The sequence below is a fragment of the Mustela lutreola genome, chromosome 2, assembly GCF_030435805.1.
Source record: "Mustela lutreola isolate mMusLut2 chromosome 2, mMusLut2.pri, whole genome shotgun sequence".
In the NCBI taxonomy this organism is placed as follows: Eukaryota; Metazoa; Chordata; class Mammalia; order Carnivora; family Mustelidae; genus Mustela; species Mustela lutreola.
Window position 1 is genome coordinate 98975728 of NC_081291.1, and position 19478 is coordinate 98995205.

Here is a 19478-nt window from a genome sequence, read left to right on the forward strand (position 1 = left end):
GGGAGGCACCTGCTTCTCCAGCCTGTTCCATCATCTGTCAAAGGAAGATGGGAGGAAGCCAATGTCTGCCTTGAAGGGCAGCAGTGAGGTTTAAATGAAGTAATATACCAAGTATCAAGCAGGTGCCAGCCTTTAGACAGTGTCTGGTGTTAGTGTGAACTTAGCTCAGGCCCTCCGGACAACAGGGCTATCTTCAGCCTGGAAAGAGACAGCCGCAGCTTCATCACTCTTTTCTCTCCTGAGAGAGCCTCGTTAATGAGACCACTGCCAGTGAGTCCGGAGAATCAAAGGAGATCCTCACAGAGAAGAGGCCTAGGGGCCCCAGGGCCTGGCAAGGAGGAGGGACAGACCTACCATCTCCTCCTGGGAGGCAATGAGCCTGGCTTGTTCCTGGAGCTGGGCGCAGAGAGCACTGATCTGGCGCTGGGACCGGGCAGCTGCTTTCCTCTGATCCTGAGACAGGGAGGCCCGGAGCATCTCGTTCTGCTCCTGCAGCTGGTGGGCACAGGGGACTCAGTCAGTCAGGTGTCGCAGCAACCTCGGAGTGCCCGGGAGCTGCAGGGCCTGCTCCTGGAGGCACATGCTGGCTGCAGTTTCACCTAAAGTGGGGTGGGGGCTTCCAGACCTGGGCAGGTGGCTTCTAACAGGATGGACTACTTTCCAGTTTGGGCATATTTCCAAGCTGTGCTTGAGGGGAAGTGAGAATTGGATACAGACCCCTACAATCAGGGCAAACAGGCTTTCTGTCCAGCATGACCACCCACGGAAGGACAGTCAGATAACCTGAGGCCATTCATGAGTCATCCAATAGTGTTTTTAGGGAAAAACCGGAAGGTGAAGAAAATACTGTCCCGTGCTGTTGTAAGAGTAGATAGAAGATGAGACTCTATTTGCATAAAGATACTCTAGAAAAATACCCAAGAAAGCAGTACAAGTGGACAGACAGCCATGGGGTGGGTGATGGGGGCAGGTAGACAGAGTTGGGGTGGAAGTGAACCTCCATATATTTCAGTACACTGTACTGAGTGTGCCTTCATATGTTTCTTCCACTTTTGGAATAAATTAAACCGTATTTCCCATCTGAAGATGTTTCAAATAAAATAAAACCATCAGATGGTAGGGGCTCCTGGGTGGCTCAGTGGGTTAAAGCCTCTGTCTTCAGCTCAGGTCATGATCCCAGGGTCCTGGGATCAAGTCCCACATCGGGCTCTCTGTTCGGCCAGGAGTTTGCTTTCCCCTCTCTCTCTCTCTGCCTGCCTCTCTGTCTGCTTGTGATCTCTCTGTTAAATAGACAAATAAAACCTTTTTTAAAAAACCCATCAGATGGGAATTACTGGAAATGGGAGTGCTGGCCTCTGATCTGAGCACCTGCCTCTTCTGGGCTTTCTGTAGGCAGTACCTGGAGCTTCTGATAACCAGCTTCCTCCTCAACTTGCTTCCTCCTCAGGGGCATTTTCATAGGAGCTGTTTTCTCATCCTGAGGCCTGCTGCTCCCTATTCCCCGATCTCAGTATTTGACCCTTTCCATGTGGGCTCCCCTTGAATGATGGCTGAGGTTCTCTCCTGGGTGGGGTTTCAAGGAAGAGCGCAAACATGAAATGACCAGACAATGCATCTAAGGTTTCCAGGCCTGGTCTCTGTGGACGGCCTGAAGGGGTCCCTGCATAGGGGACCACAGAGTAAAGCAGGTGTTGGGTTCAGAAGACAAGTCCCAGAGGCCCGGACTCCGGGCCAGGGAGGCTGCTGTTTGGGTGGCTGACCCCTTCTGGGGATTGATTGGGGTCAGCCACCAGGAACACCATCAGCAACCAAATACTGGTCAGTTTGAGGGGGCTAGTGATAGAGGATGGGGGTGCCGTAGGGTAAGAGGAGGTTTCAGGAAACCCAGCTCCCCCTGACCACCCAGAGTTACCTCTTGCTTCTGAGCTGCATGCTTTCCCTGAAGTTCCTTCATTTTTCTCTTCCATTCTGCTTTCTGAAAAAGATAAACAGGACTCTGGATATCAGAATGTACTACAAAGCTACAGGAATTAAAAAGTGCTGGCTCATGATTAGGCAGAGTAGTAAAAAGAACAGAAAGCCTAGACAAAGACTGGGGGGTGGTGGGGGATAGAATCTTACTCTGGGAGAAATAGATTATTGACAAATGGAGTTCAAACAGGTGGCTAACTACCTGGAAAAAAAATATATGAACTTGAATCTTTATTTCATATCTTAAACCAAAATAAATTTTAGGTGGGTCAAAGATTTAAACTTAAAAATTGGAAGTGATATCAGTAAAACGGTACCATAAGAAATTCCAGCTCTCAAACCACCCACAGGTGCGGATTCCTCTGTGGGAGCCCAGGAACCCAGCTGAGAGTTTCTGACACTTCAAAAGAGGAAAACAAAAAAAAATAAAAAATAAAAAATAAACTTGAGAATAGATGCAGTCCAGAGAAGTTTCACTCTACCTGCCTCAGCTCTCCCCAAGGAGGCACAGTTTGATGCCTAAAGAGACACCCCCTCAGCCTGCAATTTTTCCTATGAAGGAAAGTGACAGCAAGTGAGCAGCCACCACCCCAGCCTCATGGGGTGCTGCCCAGGAGGCCCACTTCTTTCCCCCGCCCTCAGAACTGGGGGACAGGGCAGAGCCAAATCAGCCTGTGGCGCCCAGCATGGGGATCTCAACAACCATCCACAGATCCAACTGGCTGGTTTGTAGACACCAGGAGGTGTAAGAGGAGAAGTATTTACCTGCAACCAATATTAAGTTATTATCAGCTTAAAATAGACTGCTGTACTATAAGATGGTTTATGTAAATCTCACACTAACCACAAAAAACCTATAGCAAATATGCAAAAAGTGAAGGAATCAACGCATACCATTACAAAATAAAACCATCACATCAAAATGGAAGGCAGCAAGAGAGGAGGAAAGGAACAAAGTAACTACAAAACAGTCTGAAAACAATTAACAAAATGGCAATAGTAAGTCCTTACTCACCATTAATTACTTTAAATTTAAATGGACCAAGTCCTCCAATCAAAAGACACAGAGTGACTGAATGGATTAGAAAAATAAGATCCAGCTATAGGCTGCCTACAAGAGATTCATCTCAAGGACACACATAGGCTGAAACTGAAGGGATGGGAAAAGATATTTCATGCAAACCACAACCAGGAGAATGGGGTAGCTATAACTCCGTCAAAGGCTTTAAGTAAAAAACTGTTACAAGAGAATAGTCACTATATAATGATAAAGTGGTTAATTCATCAATATAACAATTATAAATATAGAAGCATCCAAAATCAGAGCACCTAAACATATAAAGCAAATATTAATACAACTGAGGGGAGAAATAGCAATACGGTAAGAGTATGGGGCTTCAATGGCCCACTTTCAACAACGGAAAGATCATCCATGCAGAAAACCAAAAGGGAACACTAGACTCGAATGTCAGTATAGACCAAATGGGCAAGACAGAAATATATAGAACATTCCACGCAACAGGAGAACCACCTATGGAATGTGAAAAAATATTTTGCAAACCACATATCTGATAGGGAGCTCACATCCAAAATATGGGGAACTTCTATACCTCAGTACAAAAAGAAAAAAAAATTAATAGACAAAGAGTCTGAATAGACATTTCCCCAAAGAAGGCCTACAACATTAGACATTAGTGAGCACAAAAATGTAAATCAAACCACAATGAGATACCACACCTTACACCTGCAAGATGGCTATTATTAAAATAGATATAGGTAGATAGTTAGATATATAAAACAAGTGTTGGTGAGGATGTGAAGAAAAGAGGATCCTCATACACTGCTGGAGGGAATATAAATTGGTGTAGTTATTATGAAAAACAGAGTGGAAGTACCTCAAAAATTAAAAATAGACTTACTCATTTCCCCTGGTATCTCCAAGGTAGACATGAAATGTATTTGTTAATAAACTTGTTTGTTTTTCTGTTATTAAAAAAAAAATTTAAGGGTGCCTCAGTGGCTCAGTCAGTTAAGCATCTGACTTTTGATTTCAGCTCAGGGTCATGAGATGAGCTCCACAACGGGCTCTGTGCTCTGAGTACAGTCTGTTTGTACCTCTTCCCCTGCACCTCCCCTCTCTTGCAAATGCCCTCTCTCTCTTTCTCAAACAAATAAATAAATAAATAAAAATTTTTTAAGAATTAAAAACAGAACTAACATGTAATCCAACAACCCCACTTCTTGATACTGACCCAAAAAAACTGAAATCAGGATCTCAAAGAGATACCCTCCCATGTCCATTGCAGCATTATTCACAATAGCCAAAACAGGGAAACCTAATAATCCACTGATAGATGAATAATAAAGCAAACATGGTACATACATACACTGGAATACTATTCAGTCTTAAAAAAGAAGGAAATCCTGCATCAACATGAATGAACCTAGAGGACGTTACACTATGTGAAATAAACCAGATAAGAATGACAAACACTGTATGATCTCACTTACTTGTGGAATCTAAAACTCATAGAAACAGAGAGAGAATGGTAGTTGCCAGGGGTTAAGATGAGGAGAAAGTGGGAAGGTTATGGTTAAAGGGTACAAGGTTTGTTCTACAAGATATGTTGTATATTTAAAATTAGCTAAGAAGGTAGATCTTATGTTGTGTTATCACCACACACACAAATAAAATAATAATAATAATAAAGAGGGTGGGAAGAAACTTTGGGAGGTGATAGATATGACTGTGCCCTGATGTGGTGATGGTTTCAAAGGTAAATACTTATTCCCAAACTCACTGAGTCATGTACACCAAATATGCACAACTTCTTACATGCCAATCATACCTTAATAAAGAGGGACGTATGAATGAAGGAATACATAAATAAATAAATAAATAAGGCCTTAAAGGAAACACAGAAACATTTTCTTTTTAAACCTCTGAGTGGCCAATCAAAAGATTGATAATTTGATCATTTTGACCACATAAACATTATTAATTTCATATGGCCAACAAAACTGGAGGCACAATATTGTGGGGGAAACAACCACAAGAACAAGGACGCCTGGGTGACTCAGTCGGTTAAGCATCTGCCTTTGGCTCACGTCATGATCCCAAGGTCCAGGGATTGAGTCCAGCATTAGGCTCCCAGCTCAGCAGGGAGCCTGCTTCTCCCTCTGCCTGCTGCTCTCCCTGCTTGTGCACTCTCTCTCTTTCTGACAAGTATGTAAATAAAATCATTTTTAAAAATTAAATAACCACAAGAACAAGAAAAGTTTGGGTTAAGTTCCATATATCATAGAAACTCTCAAATTGGTAAGGAAATCCATAGACAAGGAGGCAAATGATGAGAACAGAGGTCATTTCTTAAAGTGAAACCTGTAAAACATCAAGTAGTAAAAACAATTTACCAATCTCAGTTAGACTTTAAACTCTTTCTTAATAATCTTAGCAAGCAGAAGCAGAAGCACAATCTGATAGAGTGATCAGGTCCTTCCTTGTCCTGGAGCAATCAGTGACACAGACCAAATGTAGCTGGACCGTTGTAAGATTCCTCCAGTGGTGGCCGGAGCCACCTCCTGCAGCCTCAAGAAAGCAGACTGGGTGCCAGCCTCTCCAACTCCACACCCAGGGGCCTCCCAGCGGCAGCATGAAATCGGCCTGGGTGGGAAAACTTACACCATGGACAATGGCAACTGCTTTACAAATTAAAGCTTTTTTCGGTCCAGAGAGTGGTTGTTGGATATTTACCATCACCAACAAGATCCACTGGAAATGCCTTCAAAACAGGACACTGTCACACTTCCTTAGAGTTGTTTTCAACTGGGTTGGAACCAAAATGAGGGTGAAGGTACCCAGTAAGGGACATAACTGTATGTATTTTGAAAAGATGCCAAGCAAACCTGATATTGCTCCCATGTGTATACCAGCCTCACCTGAGAACCCTAAGAATCTGATCCCATGCTTTCATGTATTGGCAGAAGGTCTGCAAAGGTAAAACCTGATGTCTTCCACATGAAAAAATGCTCAATATCATTAGCCATCAGGGAAATATGAATCAAAACCACAATGAGATACCACCTTACACCAGTCAGAATGGCAAAAATTAACAAGACAGGAAACAACTGTTGATGAGAGTGGAGAAAGGGAAACCTCCTACACTGTTGGTAGGAATGCAAGCTCGTGCAGCCACTGGAAAACAGCATGGAGGTTCCTCAAAAAGTTGAAAATAGAGCTACCCTATGACCCAGCAATTGCACTACGGGATATTTACCCCAAATATATAGATGTAGTGAAAAAAGGGGGTATATGCACCCCATTGTTTACAGGAGCAATGTCCACAATACCCAAACTGTGGAAGGAGCTAGGATGCCCTTCAACAGACAAATGGATAAAGAAGATGTAATCCATATACACAATGGAATACTACTCAGCCATCAGAAAGGATGAATGCCCAACTTTTGCATCAACATGGATGGAACTGGAGACAACTATGTTAAGTGAAGTAAGTCAAGCAGAGAAAGACAATTATCATGTGGTTTCACTCATATATGGAACATAAGCAATAGCATAGAGGACCATAGGGGAAAGGAAGGAAATCCAAAGTGGGAGAAATCAGAGAGGGAGATGAACCATGAGAGACTATGGACCCCAGGAAACAACCCGAGGGTTTCAGAGGGGAGGAGGGAGAGGGGGTAACTGGGTGATGGGTATTAAGGAGGGCATGTGCTGTGACGAGCACTGGGTGTTATAAGCCACTAATGAATCACTGAACAATGCATCAAAAACTAATGATGTACTATACAATGGCTAACTGAACATAATAAAATAATAATAATAATAAAATAGAAAATATCAAACTGCATAATGCATAGAGAAGATAAATATTATTTTGTATAAAATATATTTCCATTTTATTTGTACATACATGAACACATCAACATAGGTCTATCTGCATATGTGCACATATATGTATATGTAAAATGTAAAATTTTCTTACTGTGCATGAATTCAAAAATTTTAAAGGTTAAAAAAAACAGAAACAAAACAAAACAAAAACCTAACGTCTTCCAACTTCCATAAAGCCAAGAGCAAAACTGAGAGACTTTGTTGAAAACAATATAGCTGGCTGTGGGGAAAAGGGCAAGAGCCCTCAGCTCACCTGAATATCCATCTTCTCTCTCAGGACCTGGAGCTCCTGAGTCTGCCTGAGTCGCTCCTCAGACTCCTCATCCCGCAGTGACCCGAGATTGGACTCCACCACACTGTGGGACTGCAGCACCTTCAGTTTCTGAAAAGTCAGGGCCCAATTTTATTCAGATGAAGATCTAATCTTGATGTTGTCTTTTATACGGTCAGAAGGGCCCACCACATCCCACCACAAACTCCAGCTTGTCTTCACCGGACATCTATGTGCCTATATATATTCACACAAGTGTGCATTCCCCTCCACGAGGGTTCCCCTGAGAGCTCAGTGCTTACGCAGGAGAAGCAGGAGCCCATGGACAAAAAGAATTCAAGAGCAGAATTTCAACTGCACTGAAATTCAACTGTCCCCAAAGCCCAAAGCTCACCAGACATTTCTGCCCCCATTTCCTCCTCAGTCTTGAATACGCTGAAGAGAATTAGACTCTTAGAGGCTTTGGGAGGGTCTCATGCACTCTGGACCGACCATTCCCTGAACACTCCTGTCCCTCTTCCCATCAAAAACTGCTGGCTGTCACCAAGAAGGCCTGGCTTTGCCTGGCTTGGAGTGGTGTCACCAATACCTAGTGATTCCTGAGCGTGCAGTGTGTAATCTGAAGGAAAAGGCACAGAAAGGGGGATCCAAGAGAACAGGCCTTGCCACCTGTGGTTACACTTTTAAACATACCACTTCTGCAGTCACAAAAGCAAATTATCTCCATCTCTATTACCATACCAAACTCACAAGCCCCCCCATTAAAGCTTTAAAGAACTGCACGTCCCTGAGTTTAACTTACCATTCTTCAACTCTTCTAGACTGCTAAAGCAGTATCAGGTAAAATCTTAACCATTTCTAATTGAGTATTATCATAGAGTAAAATGCTTTTTCAAGTGTATGTGCAACCCTCAGCTTCTGATGTGTCATTACTGTCTTCACACCGATGTTTAGACAACCAGAGAGCAGTATTTCTCGGCATCACAAACCTTCATGGCAATTTCCATTCAACTAGGGACTCCTTTGGCAGCTGGATTTACCCTACATCTTCTCTCAAGTTCTCTCTGCAGTCAGGCAACTTAGCCAAAGTAAGCTCACAGGCCTTGGTATCAAAGAGAAAATTTTGAGGAGAAACATCTTCAAGAAGTATTTCTCTTTCATTGGCCCTCCTAACACCAAGGGGAATCTTTTCTTGTGTAATGAGACAGTCTTACTGTGTTATTTATTCCCATGGTAAATGAAATCTTATCTTTTTCTCCCCCAAATAGGAAGAAAAACTAACAAAATAATTATCCAAATACACTGAGATGTGTGTATCCATTTTGGTTCCTATAATAAAATGTCACTTGAGAGGAGATGGGGGCAACATACGGACACAAAAACACAGCATAAGCAATCCTATAGAGGAAAGACCAAAAAAATGATGTTCTGGTTTAGGAAAATGTGATCCAAGTTAAAAAGAAACCATGGATGGTAAGAATTATGTCCTTATTTATCAAAACTTCAAATGTCTGAACTGAAGGAACCCTCTGAGGTGGTTTCTGAACAATAACTCCAAATTCAAACCAATACCTATCTATCAAATGTCTAGTCAGCTAACACCATGTTGGGGGAGGAATGGGAGTCAGCAGGGGTGTGGGCGAGCTCAGGAATGATGAGCACAGAGTTGGTAAGAGCATGAGCTCCTTGGGGTAGAGTGGCATCTTGTCGCCCACAAATCATCCCTGACCACATGCGGGAACATTTAGGATGGGAGGACTTGGGTCACTAGAGATAAACACACACACACACACACACACACACACACACACACACATCATCTCAACCCCAAGCCTTCCCCATCCATGACTTCCCATCTCAGATTGAGATGATGGACCACCCAAGATCCCACGCATAACCTATAACGATCTCCTCCTGGAAAAGTTGTCCAGGTGTTTCTTTAGCAAAACATAGAATGATTGTGAGAAATGCGATCAGACAGTTCATTTTCAAAAACAAAACAAAACAAACAAACAAACAAAAAAAAAATATATATATATATATTCTCCTTGATGCTAGCAGGACCAATAATTAGAGCTATATATATTCTGAACATATTTCTCCTCAAAACATTTTCAGCCATACAGTTATACAGGCTTATATGGGAAGATACAGTCCAGGGATAATAACCTACAATAAGGTTTTCCTGAATAAACCTGACAGTAGACCCAGTAGAAGAGCAGAGGCTTTGAAGTTTCACAAGTCAAGTTCAAATCCCAGGTCTACCTCTTAGTAGCTGTGTGACCCCATAACATGGGGCCTCAATGTCTTCTCCTGCAAAGGAGGAATGATAATAGCTTTCTTTTAAGGAACTTTAAAAAAGAAATAAGTAAACGGATATTGTACCTACTTTGAGAATGTTATGGTTGTTTTGTTGTTGTGAGAATTAAAAGTTAATGTCTATATATAAAGTGACCCACACAGGAGCTGGGAACCAGTAACTACAGTCAGTAAATCTTATTATTATGTGTGATCTCCACAGACCCCAGCAGAATGCCTGGCAGGTAAGCAGCACTCAACTCACAATTTGCTGGGAGAAAAGTGCATTCATTTAAATTCCGCTTCATCTCTTGTCCAGTGATGAAAGAAAGCTCTTTGCAAAAATAAAGATAATGTCTGGGAAGTTCTTACTACATACCAGACAATGTTAAGTGCTCTCTATGTGCTAATGTAGCCCTTTCAGCAACCTATCTTACAGAAAAGAAACTGAGGCACAAAAAGGTTAAGTAACTCACCTAAGGTCACACAGCCAGTATGTGACAGAACAGGGATTCGATTCCTGGCACCGGCCTCTGTTACCCGGCCTCACATTATATTAGCCCAAATGGCAGATGAAATAAAACTAGTACAAACTAAGAAATAAATTTTGAGAATAAACAGCTTTTTAGCAAAAGAACTTTCAATGCTTTTGTGTTGGGTACCTCTTCTAGCGCAGAGTTATGGCTGGCAACACTTTTAAATTCATCCCAAAATAATTTTTTTAGCTTGTCTATTTCCTCATATAGCTTGGCCCGCTCTTTTTCTTTCCATTCATCAAATTCTTTCTTAGCTTCTATTTCCTTCTGACGGGTGATCTCTGCTTCCTGGAAAGAAAAGCAAGAACAATAGACTCATTAATTCCACATTATGGCAAATATTGATTGAGAAAATGCTAGGGCTCCTTGTCTGGGCAAGTCACTATGGAGACCCAAAGAACATTCATTACCACAGTTTGGTCATGGAGCGGGACAAGTCTTATCTGAACTGTAAAGACCCTTGAGGATAGGGACCCTGTCTTTTCTCTCCCTTTGTTCGAGGCATAGTTGACGCTCGATAAACGAGGAATGATAAAATGAGGAAATGAATGAAGAATGACTACATGAAGGAAGGAGTGAGGCAAGTTTACATATCTTCATTCTACAATTATCTACTAAGTGCATCCCTGAAACTGGACTTTGGAGTTTATCCAGTCTTTGTTCTCAAAAAAGCGAACCAGCCAGGTAAAGTAAGAAGCTAACATTCTGGTCCAAATGCCCTCACAGGGTGCCAGAAAAGGCAGGAAAGTGAAATTCTCCGCTTTACATTTGGTCATACAGATCTGGAAAAATAATTGAGTTTTCCTTCCCAGACAACCCCAAATCATTTGCCACACTCAGGAAGATGCCACCCTGGTGCCAACTCCCAGCAGCAAAAAGCCAGCCAGACTTCTGGTCCTGTGGGAGACAGGTGCCCCATGGGTCTCCTGGGTAGTCCACAAGCAGCTCTCCCCGGTGCCTCCTCTCCATGCCCACCTGCAGCTGCCGCTGCCTCTCCGCCTCCCTCTGGGCTTCCAGCTCTCCTTGGGTCCATTTTAGCTTGGCCCGAAGCTCTTCCAACACCTCCTCCACTGGCTGTTCCTGCTTCTTCTGCTTCTCTGTGGGGTCCACGAAAAGAAAGGGTGGCCAGTTTAAGTGAAAAAGTGAGTGGAGCGCCGTTCCTCGCCTAAGCAATCAGCCACACCTCAGGCTGAGACCAGTTCTGCCACTTCCATTGGACACTGACCAGGGGCAAGTGACTTAACCTCCCCGAACCTCAGTTTTCCCAAGTTGGAAAATGAAGATAACAGCACCCAGCTCAGATGGGTTGTTGTGAGGATGAAATGTGATAGTGCAAAGTGCTTAGCATACTGCCTGGCCTGACAGCTCCATAAACGTGAACTATGATTGCCATTGAAAATAACTATTTGGGCAGTCCTGACTCATGCATATGTAAACACGAGATCAGTAGAGTAACAGAAGCAGCATACAAAATAGCACGTGCACAGTGATTATTGATACAAAAAACATATCAATGGGTCCTGACAGCCATCAGAGAGGAGTTGAACATAGTGAAGATAATTGTAGTTTGAAGTTTACTTTGTTCAGAAACACAACAAAGTATTAAGTTTCAAATGAAAAAAAAAGCAGCATGTATTATGAAGAAAAATTTCAGCCAAGATTGCTTTAAGTGCATGGATGCTTTAACTTTTCTAAGATTAATAAAAAAGAATGAATTGTAAGAGAACATTCTAACTAAACCACATATTTATAAACCAAGATTTACAGGTTAATGAAAAAGACACCAATAGTACTTGAACATTTGTTACTTTTCAAAGTACCTTTAGTTCCTATTAGATAGATGGCATCATTATTAAAACTCTAAGCCTGTCTCTGAAATGAGATATGGTTTTCCCCAGATTGGACTTTTTGGAAACAAGCAATTTTTAGATGTAGTGAAAATTAATTTGGGTTAACAAAGTGATTTGAGATAGTATGAAAAAGAAGAACAGGGGTATTGAAAAGCCAGCTGCCTGAGAATAAAAAGATCATGAACATTAATTTAGCAAAAGTTGCCTTAAGAACATACTTTCCCTCTCCTTCAGCACTTAACCTTAAGAAAATAACAAGGAATATGCACAAAGATTTATATACGGGAATGTTGATCATCATATGATTTCCAAAAGGGAAATTTATTTTTTTTAAATATTTTATTTATTTATTTGACAGAGAGAAATCACAAGTAGTCAGAGAGGCAGGCAGAGAGAGAGAGGGAAGCAGGCTCCCCGCTGAGCAGAGAGCCCGATGCGGGACTCGATCCCAGGACCCTGAGATCATGACCTGAGCTGAAGACAGCGGCTTAACCCACTGAGCCACCCAGGCGCCCCCAAAAGGGAAATTTATGAGTAACCCATATAAAGTACAAAGTAATTTAATCGTGAAATAAATTATGATAATCAGAGGATGGGATACTATGCAGCCATTAAAAATCATATTTTCTAAGATGACTGAATGACATTGAAAATGTAATATATTCTTAATTGAAGATAAGCAACAGTTAAAACTGCATAGTATAGGATTATATATGTACACAGAAAAATAATGACATAGAACAAACCAAAATATTAACTAGCTGATACTGTCCATGGTTTTTATTTTCTCTTTTCTACACTTCTGTATTTAAATTTACCAGGTCAAGGGACACCTGGGTAGCTCAGCCAATTAAGCTTCTGCCTTCAGCTCGGGTCATGATCCCAGAGTCCTGGGATTGAGTTCCACACCAGGCTCCTTGCTCAGTGGGAAGCCTGTTTCTCCCTCTGCCTCTGCTCCCGCCGCTTGTGTGCTCTCTCTCTCTCTGGCACATAAATAAATAAATAAATCTTTTTAAAAATCAACAAACATTTTAAAAAGATAAATTAAATTTTAAAAAATTTTTCCAGGTCAAAGACATTTTTCCCAGCTTTTTTTTTTTTTTAATTTTTTATTTTTTATAAACATATATTTTTTATATACATATATTTTTATCCCCAGCTTTTTATTGTGGTAAAATATATATACTATAAAATTCAGCATTTAACCATTTTTTTTAATTTTTTATTTTTTATAAACATATATTTTTAGTCCCCAGGGGTACAAGTCTGTGAATCACCAGGTTTACACACTTCACAGCACTCACCAAAGCACATACCCTCTATATGCTTTAAATAACTCCCATGGACCCCCTCCCCCGGCCCCCCACAACCATCACTTTACTTTCTGTTTCTATAAATTTGATGACTCTAGGTACCTTGTATCAGTGGAATCACACAGAATTTGTCCTTTTGAGACTGACTAACTTCACTTACCATAATATCCTCAAGGTTCATTCATGTTGTAACATGTTACATAATTTCCTTTTTAAGGCTGAATCATATTCCCTTGCATGTATATACCACATTTTGTTTATCTAGTCATCTGTCTATGGACATTTGGGTACTCCAACATCTTAGCCACTGTGAATAATGCTGCTATGAACATCGGTATACAAATATCTCTTCAAAGACATGTCTTTTTATCAGAAAAACTCATTTAAGAAGAAGAAAATCTGGGGGTGCCTGGGTGGCTCAGTGGGTTAAAGCCTCTGCCTTTGGCTCAGGTCATGATCCCAGGGTCCTGGGATCAAGCCCCGCATCGGGCTCTCTGCTCGGCGGAGAGTCTGCTTCCCACCCCCGCCCCCGCCTGCCTCTCTGCCTAGTTGTGATCTCTGTCTGTCAAATAAATAAATAAAATCTTTTAAAAAAAAAAAAGTAGAAAATCTGTTTTTCTTTAGCAGTCTCCAATACAGAGCCAAGAAGAATTAGATATATAATAAATGCATAACAATTAAGTAAATGGTGCTGTTTTAAACTCTAAGTCTGCTCTTTGAAAAGGAAATTAAAATGAAAAAAATAAGAAAAAAGTTTTATTTAATGAGATTTTTATATTTATATGATTTATATTTTCATATTTATATTTATTTTTTGTGTTAATAGCTATTTCTTATGAACCACAAATGTAGATATAAAGAATGTAAATCTCTTTATGGGGGAACATACAGTCTCTCTACTTGTTTTGGAATTTGAAATGGTAAAATTAAAGTGATTAAGTCATAGTTAGCTCATGTACATACAAAATGTCAAAGACCTGGTCTAACTGCTCATTAACCCCCCTTAAGCCCCTTCCTAGTTAGCATCAAAAAATAGCAGATTCATAGGAGAATGGAAGGTGAGGACCCTTCAGAGTCATGCCATTTGACTGCCCCATTCACAGCAAAAGCCACTGAGACTCAGAGGGGGTGCATTGACTGTGGTCACATCATAGAAAGGAATAGAGCTAACACCAGAACTTACCTATCTGACTCCCTTCTTCTCTACACACATGGTCAGAAACCCTTCCAGACCCACATGGGATGGGTCCCCCACCACCCCACAGTAGATGATGAGATCATCCCCTTCTTTACTGGATAAGGTCTGAGGACAGCTGTGATGGTCTACATGCCCCACACCCACTGCAGACCAGCCCAGACTCTTCGACCATCCCAGGAGGGCCTCCTAGACTCACCGCCTTCTGCTGTGCCTGTGTGCCTGCGTTGGATGTGGCCCCGGAGGAAGGTGGCATTCATAAACGTCTTGTCACACAGGTGGCACTGCACAGAAGGGAAATGGTGGTAAGCCAGGATTACAACACCTGGCTCAACCTGGTGTCCTCCCAATATCAAAATTCCCATTTCCGTGGGCTTCCAGGGCTGCTTCAGAAATGAAGATTTGATCTGAATGCTACGGTGCGCTGGGAACTGGTGAGCACTGACTAGGTATTTGAGGACACCAAGGAATTTCTGTTGGTTTTTTCAAGGCATGATGATTCCCTTGTATTTATATTTAAAAGTGAGAGTCCTTGCCTTTTAGAGATACATACTGAAATAGGTATAGATAACACCATACACTTAACACACTTCAAAGTGACATAGGTGTGGGGCAAGTGGGTAGGGGAACACATGCAAAAATATTGATAGTTGATAAGGTAATGTACAGATGAAGGTTCATTACACTACTCTCTCTTTTGTACACGTTTAAAAATCTTCACACTACAAAGGAAAAAAAAAAAAAAAAAAGAAAGCCAATGCCCAGGTCCCACCCCTGGAATTGAGAACAACCAGAGGATAGAAGATAGTAGATCTCTAATTCTACTTCACTCTCCTCAAGCATTTCAGACACTGCCAATCTATCATATCATCTTTTCACTGTAAAATTTCAAACTTTCTCCAACACAACAAAATTGCAGGTTGCCAATCCTACTCAAGCAGACTAAGAGGACAGATTATTTGCGATCTTCACACAAATGTGACAGAAATTGCCAGTTGTCCCCCAAGACCCATTTTCCCTCTTTCCTCAGTAATAGAAACCCTTATTTTTAGCTGATCATAAGGTTAATGAGAATAAACAATTTATGCTCCAACCTCCCTTGCCATGTGACTAAATTCTGGCCAATGACATATAAGCAGAAGTGATATACACAACTTCTAGAAAGTATCATTAAGGGAGTTAGGACCGCACAGTACCAGCTCCTTCTTCCTCTGACAACAGAACTCCCAAGTTTTCTTCAGGGGAATTACCCTGCTCCTCACTCTCCAACCACAGGCTTCTGTCCATCCCCAGCTCCAAGGTGGGACATGTGACCTAGACCAAAGCCAGTCACAATCCTGAATTCCCAGGGACCTGTGAGTGGCTCCCAGATGGATAGGAGATCAAAAACAGCCAAATACAGGACAGTGAAAAATGGCCCAGATCTCTGGGACCAAAGTGGGCCTTCTATCATGCCAGCCTTGAACCTGGGAAAATGAGATACTGGCATTGGTGGCCCCACTTCCTACCACACAGACAGACTCTTTCTGAGAATGGAACCCACACTAAAGAAGAGTTGCCAACAACTACAGAAAAACAAACTAATTTCTAGTGCCATCATCTGATTCCAAGGACAAGCCACATATGAGTCCCACCAGAGCTCTGAATTTTTCAGTTAAAGTAACCAATAGATTCTTTATTGGCCTAAACCAAGTTAAACTGCTGCTCTGGCATTTACTACTAAAAGGATTCTGACCTTTTTATCATAATTAACATTGTATCATATTATTCCTTCTGTCCCACCCACCCCCAGACTATGAATTTCTTGAACACCTGAGCCAGCATGACTTGTGCCTGCCTCCTCAGAGCCTGGTCCAGGGCCAGGCCCCCACAGCAATTCATGAAAGTGTAATGTCCTCAGGCCACACTTGCCATGCAGATGCAAATGTTCATATGCCACTCCAGGTAATGAAATGTCACTAGGTTGAATGATGGAGTCACTTTCAGGAATGGGGCTGGTGGTACCACAGTACCACTCGCTTGCTACAGACTGATTCTACACACACACACACACACACACACACGCAAACACACTTTTTTATATCACACTGCTACATACACACAAACCTTTCAAACACACACACTCACACCCTCCATAAACACACACACCCTTACACACATATATATCCTTCATTCATTCATTCATTCATTCATACACACACACACGAACCATAAATATATCTTTAGATGCATACTTCACACACAAACATATGTTAGACACCACAAACTCTACATACATACATACACATATCCAAACATTCACATGGTAGACACACATATTCACACTGTCCTTAAACATGCACAGCCTCTACATTCATACCTGCACACCCTAGACAGGCACCCTCTCCACAAACACACACACATATTATACACGTATGCACACACATCCTTCAGATACACACTTGCCCCCCAACACACACACACATGCTGGAGAACTTGATGAGACATCTCTAACATCTGCTCTTCACCCCAGAAAGCAGAGCCCATAGTAATCCTGGGACCCGGGGTGCTGGTGCCCAGGTGGCCAGGTGGTGACTGAGCCCACAGCCTTCCCCATCCCCGACCCTGCAGAGAGTCCTCACCGCGTGGTAGCTGTGGGCCCCTGTCTGCAGGAGCAGCTGCTGTAAGGTGCCAATCATCTTGCGACGCCGTCGGCTCTCCTCTCTCACACCCCTGAGCTCGTCGGCCTGGCGCCCCAACTCCTGCTGGCCACGCTGCTGCTGGCCCAGGCTGGCCTGCAGCCGGGCCTCCAGCTGGGCAACGCTGGTGCTCAAGCAATCCTGGCAGTGCAGCAGGTATTCAATGATGAGCTGGGCCAAGCGCAGCACCTTGAGCAGCACCGGGTCCACAGGATGCCCACAGCGGCTGCATGCCTCTCGGTCCAAATTGCAGAAGGTCACCCCGGTGATGTTCTCCTGCAGGGCGGCCACGTCCAGCTCCCGCGCCACACGGTCCACATCCAGGGCGCTAATGCGCCTCCAGTCCACGCTCTCAGAGCGAGGCTGGAACTTGAAGGTAGGCAGGGGGTAGGCCCCAAAGAAGGTGCCACTGAGGCCTTCAGCAGGGGTAGCTGGGGACTGCATGGGCTGAGGAAGCCCTGGGCCGCCCACCAAGGGAGGGTGCCACCAAGGCCACGGCAGCAGGCACAGGAGCTGAGAGAGGGCCTGGAAAATAAGGAGGGGTTCCGAGTTTGGTGAGATGCATCTGGCTGCAGGTACTGTACACCTGGCCAGCGGGAGCCTAAGTGGGGCAAAGGGAGGGAGCTGGGCAGCAGCCATATTACCCATGGGATGCACTGACTGGGTGAGAGCTGAGGGAGCCAATGGTGTGACTCTGTAATCACAGGGATGGGGATTCAGATCGAAGCCTTGGGCAAGTTCCTTCACATCCTTATGCCTTCTGTGTATATTGGGGATCCTGGAGTCTACTCTTCAGGCTTGTGGTTAGGAATAAGGCAAGTGAAGCACCCAGCCTAATACCTGAAACATAGGAGGTCCTCTTGCTAGGAATGAGGCAAGTGACTCTCCCCCACTGCTATGTGTGTGTCCCTGCCAGAGGTCTTTGTCAGAGGGAGGGGTCAAATGTCTAAGTGGGTCCTTCTGCAACCCTATACTGACCTCACGATAAGTTCCAATAACTTGCCGTGGGAGGCAAAGCCTCCTAACCACCACCACACTCCATCCTGTCCTCCCGTCATTACAAGACTACAGCCGACCAGGAATGCGCTACATTCCATAAAGTGTGCCCCAACTGTAAAGTGTGATCACAGGACTATGGTCCCCCTGGGGGGATGTGAGTAAGATGATGGCCACCGCGGTCTAGGGAGGCTTAACAGAGCAGTCATGTCTCTGCACAGACTCTACTCCATCCATGATGGTCTTCCTTTCAAACCTACTGGTTTAGAAAAGAGGTCCAGTTTGTTCTCAGACTCCTCTCCACTCTCTTGGAAGACACATAAATTGTTCTCTCTCTTTAAAAGGTAATTTGACAGTAGCAAGAAGATTTTAAAATGAACATTTCACAGCAAAGAATTCTAATTTATCCTACAGATAAACATATACAAGTGTGCAAAGTCGCTTGTGCAAAAGGGTCCTGTAGTATTGTTTGTAACAGCAAGGTACAAGAAAAAATACAAGAAAGTGAAGTACGAAGTACAACAGGGGATACAAATGGTAATTCTATACAACGAAATACTATGCAGCTATTGATAAGAATAAGGCATCTATTCACACAATAAAACAGAGAAATGACTATGTGTCTGTGTATACATATACATAAATACAAGTATACACACACATAAATATACACATATATATACATATGTATTTCCACACCTATTTAAATGATAACATAATCACATCAAATAATGATTTGCAAAATAAAGATATATATATCTCACATATGTACCTATCTATATCTTTCAATATATGTCACATAGCTATAGATCTATACATATAACTCACATTATTGCCTATGAGGAAGGAGGGAAATGAGGGGTGAAACCGGGATAAATAAACGAATACATGGATGGTGCATGGGTAGGAGATGGATAAATAGACAAGCCTTACACAGAGCAATGATGATAATGATACATGTATATAATATATATACATATATACACACGTATGAATGATTCATATTTGTTGCTCATACGTAATAATAGCAAAACAGAATACACTGTTTTATGGTTCCTATATGTGCTTCATTGTCTATCATTTCGTTACCACAGACTACGGTATTTCTAGAAAAATGAGCAAGCTGTTAGTAATGGTTGCCTCTGGGAGGAGGAAAGGAAGTCGGAAGATTTCGGTTTTCCACTTTCCCCCTTCCTATACTATCCAGTATATCTTTACATCATCATCTATTACTTTAATAATTTTTATAGAAATAATACAATTTCTACCCTTGACCTTCAAATATGACCTGGGAACAATAAGGACAGATGAACTTATTTAATCAAGTTCTTTCCAGATTATGTGATTCAAACTTTTAAATACAAGAGAAAGTCAGAGGAGAGAGAGGTAACTGATCTCATGAAGGGGAAAGGCCTTGTGGGTTTGTAAAGAGGGGAGGGGCCTCCAGGAAAGGTCCCT

General features: G+C 42.5%; 1 protein-coding gene across 8 annotated transcripts in view; it reads right to left on the bottom strand.

Moving 5' to 3' along the window:
* The window catches only part of DZIP1L (DAZ interacting zinc finger protein 1 like), a 42880-nt gene that overhangs the window by 15807 nt on the left and 7595 nt on the right, over nt 1-19478 (bottom strand). For all 8 annotated transcript variants that reach the window (XR_009350903.1, XM_059162708.1, XM_059162714.1 and 5 more), the window contains 7 exons: nt 16968-17549; nt 14546-14630; nt 10964-11085; nt 10115-10276; nt 7137-7265; nt 1913-1975; nt 355-495 (listed from right to left, as the gene is read on the bottom strand). Coding sequence is in view for 7 of the 8 variants with exons in the window: in XM_059162708.1 (XP_059018691.1) it covers nt 355-495; nt 1913-1975; nt 7137-7265; nt 10115-10276; nt 10964-11085; nt 14546-14630; nt 16968-17549 (1284 nt within the window). In the remaining variant the exon portion in view is untranslated. The remainder of the gene's footprint in view (nt 1-354; nt 496-1912; nt 1976-7136; nt 7266-10114; nt 10277-10963; nt 11086-14545; nt 14631-16967; nt 17550-19478) is intronic.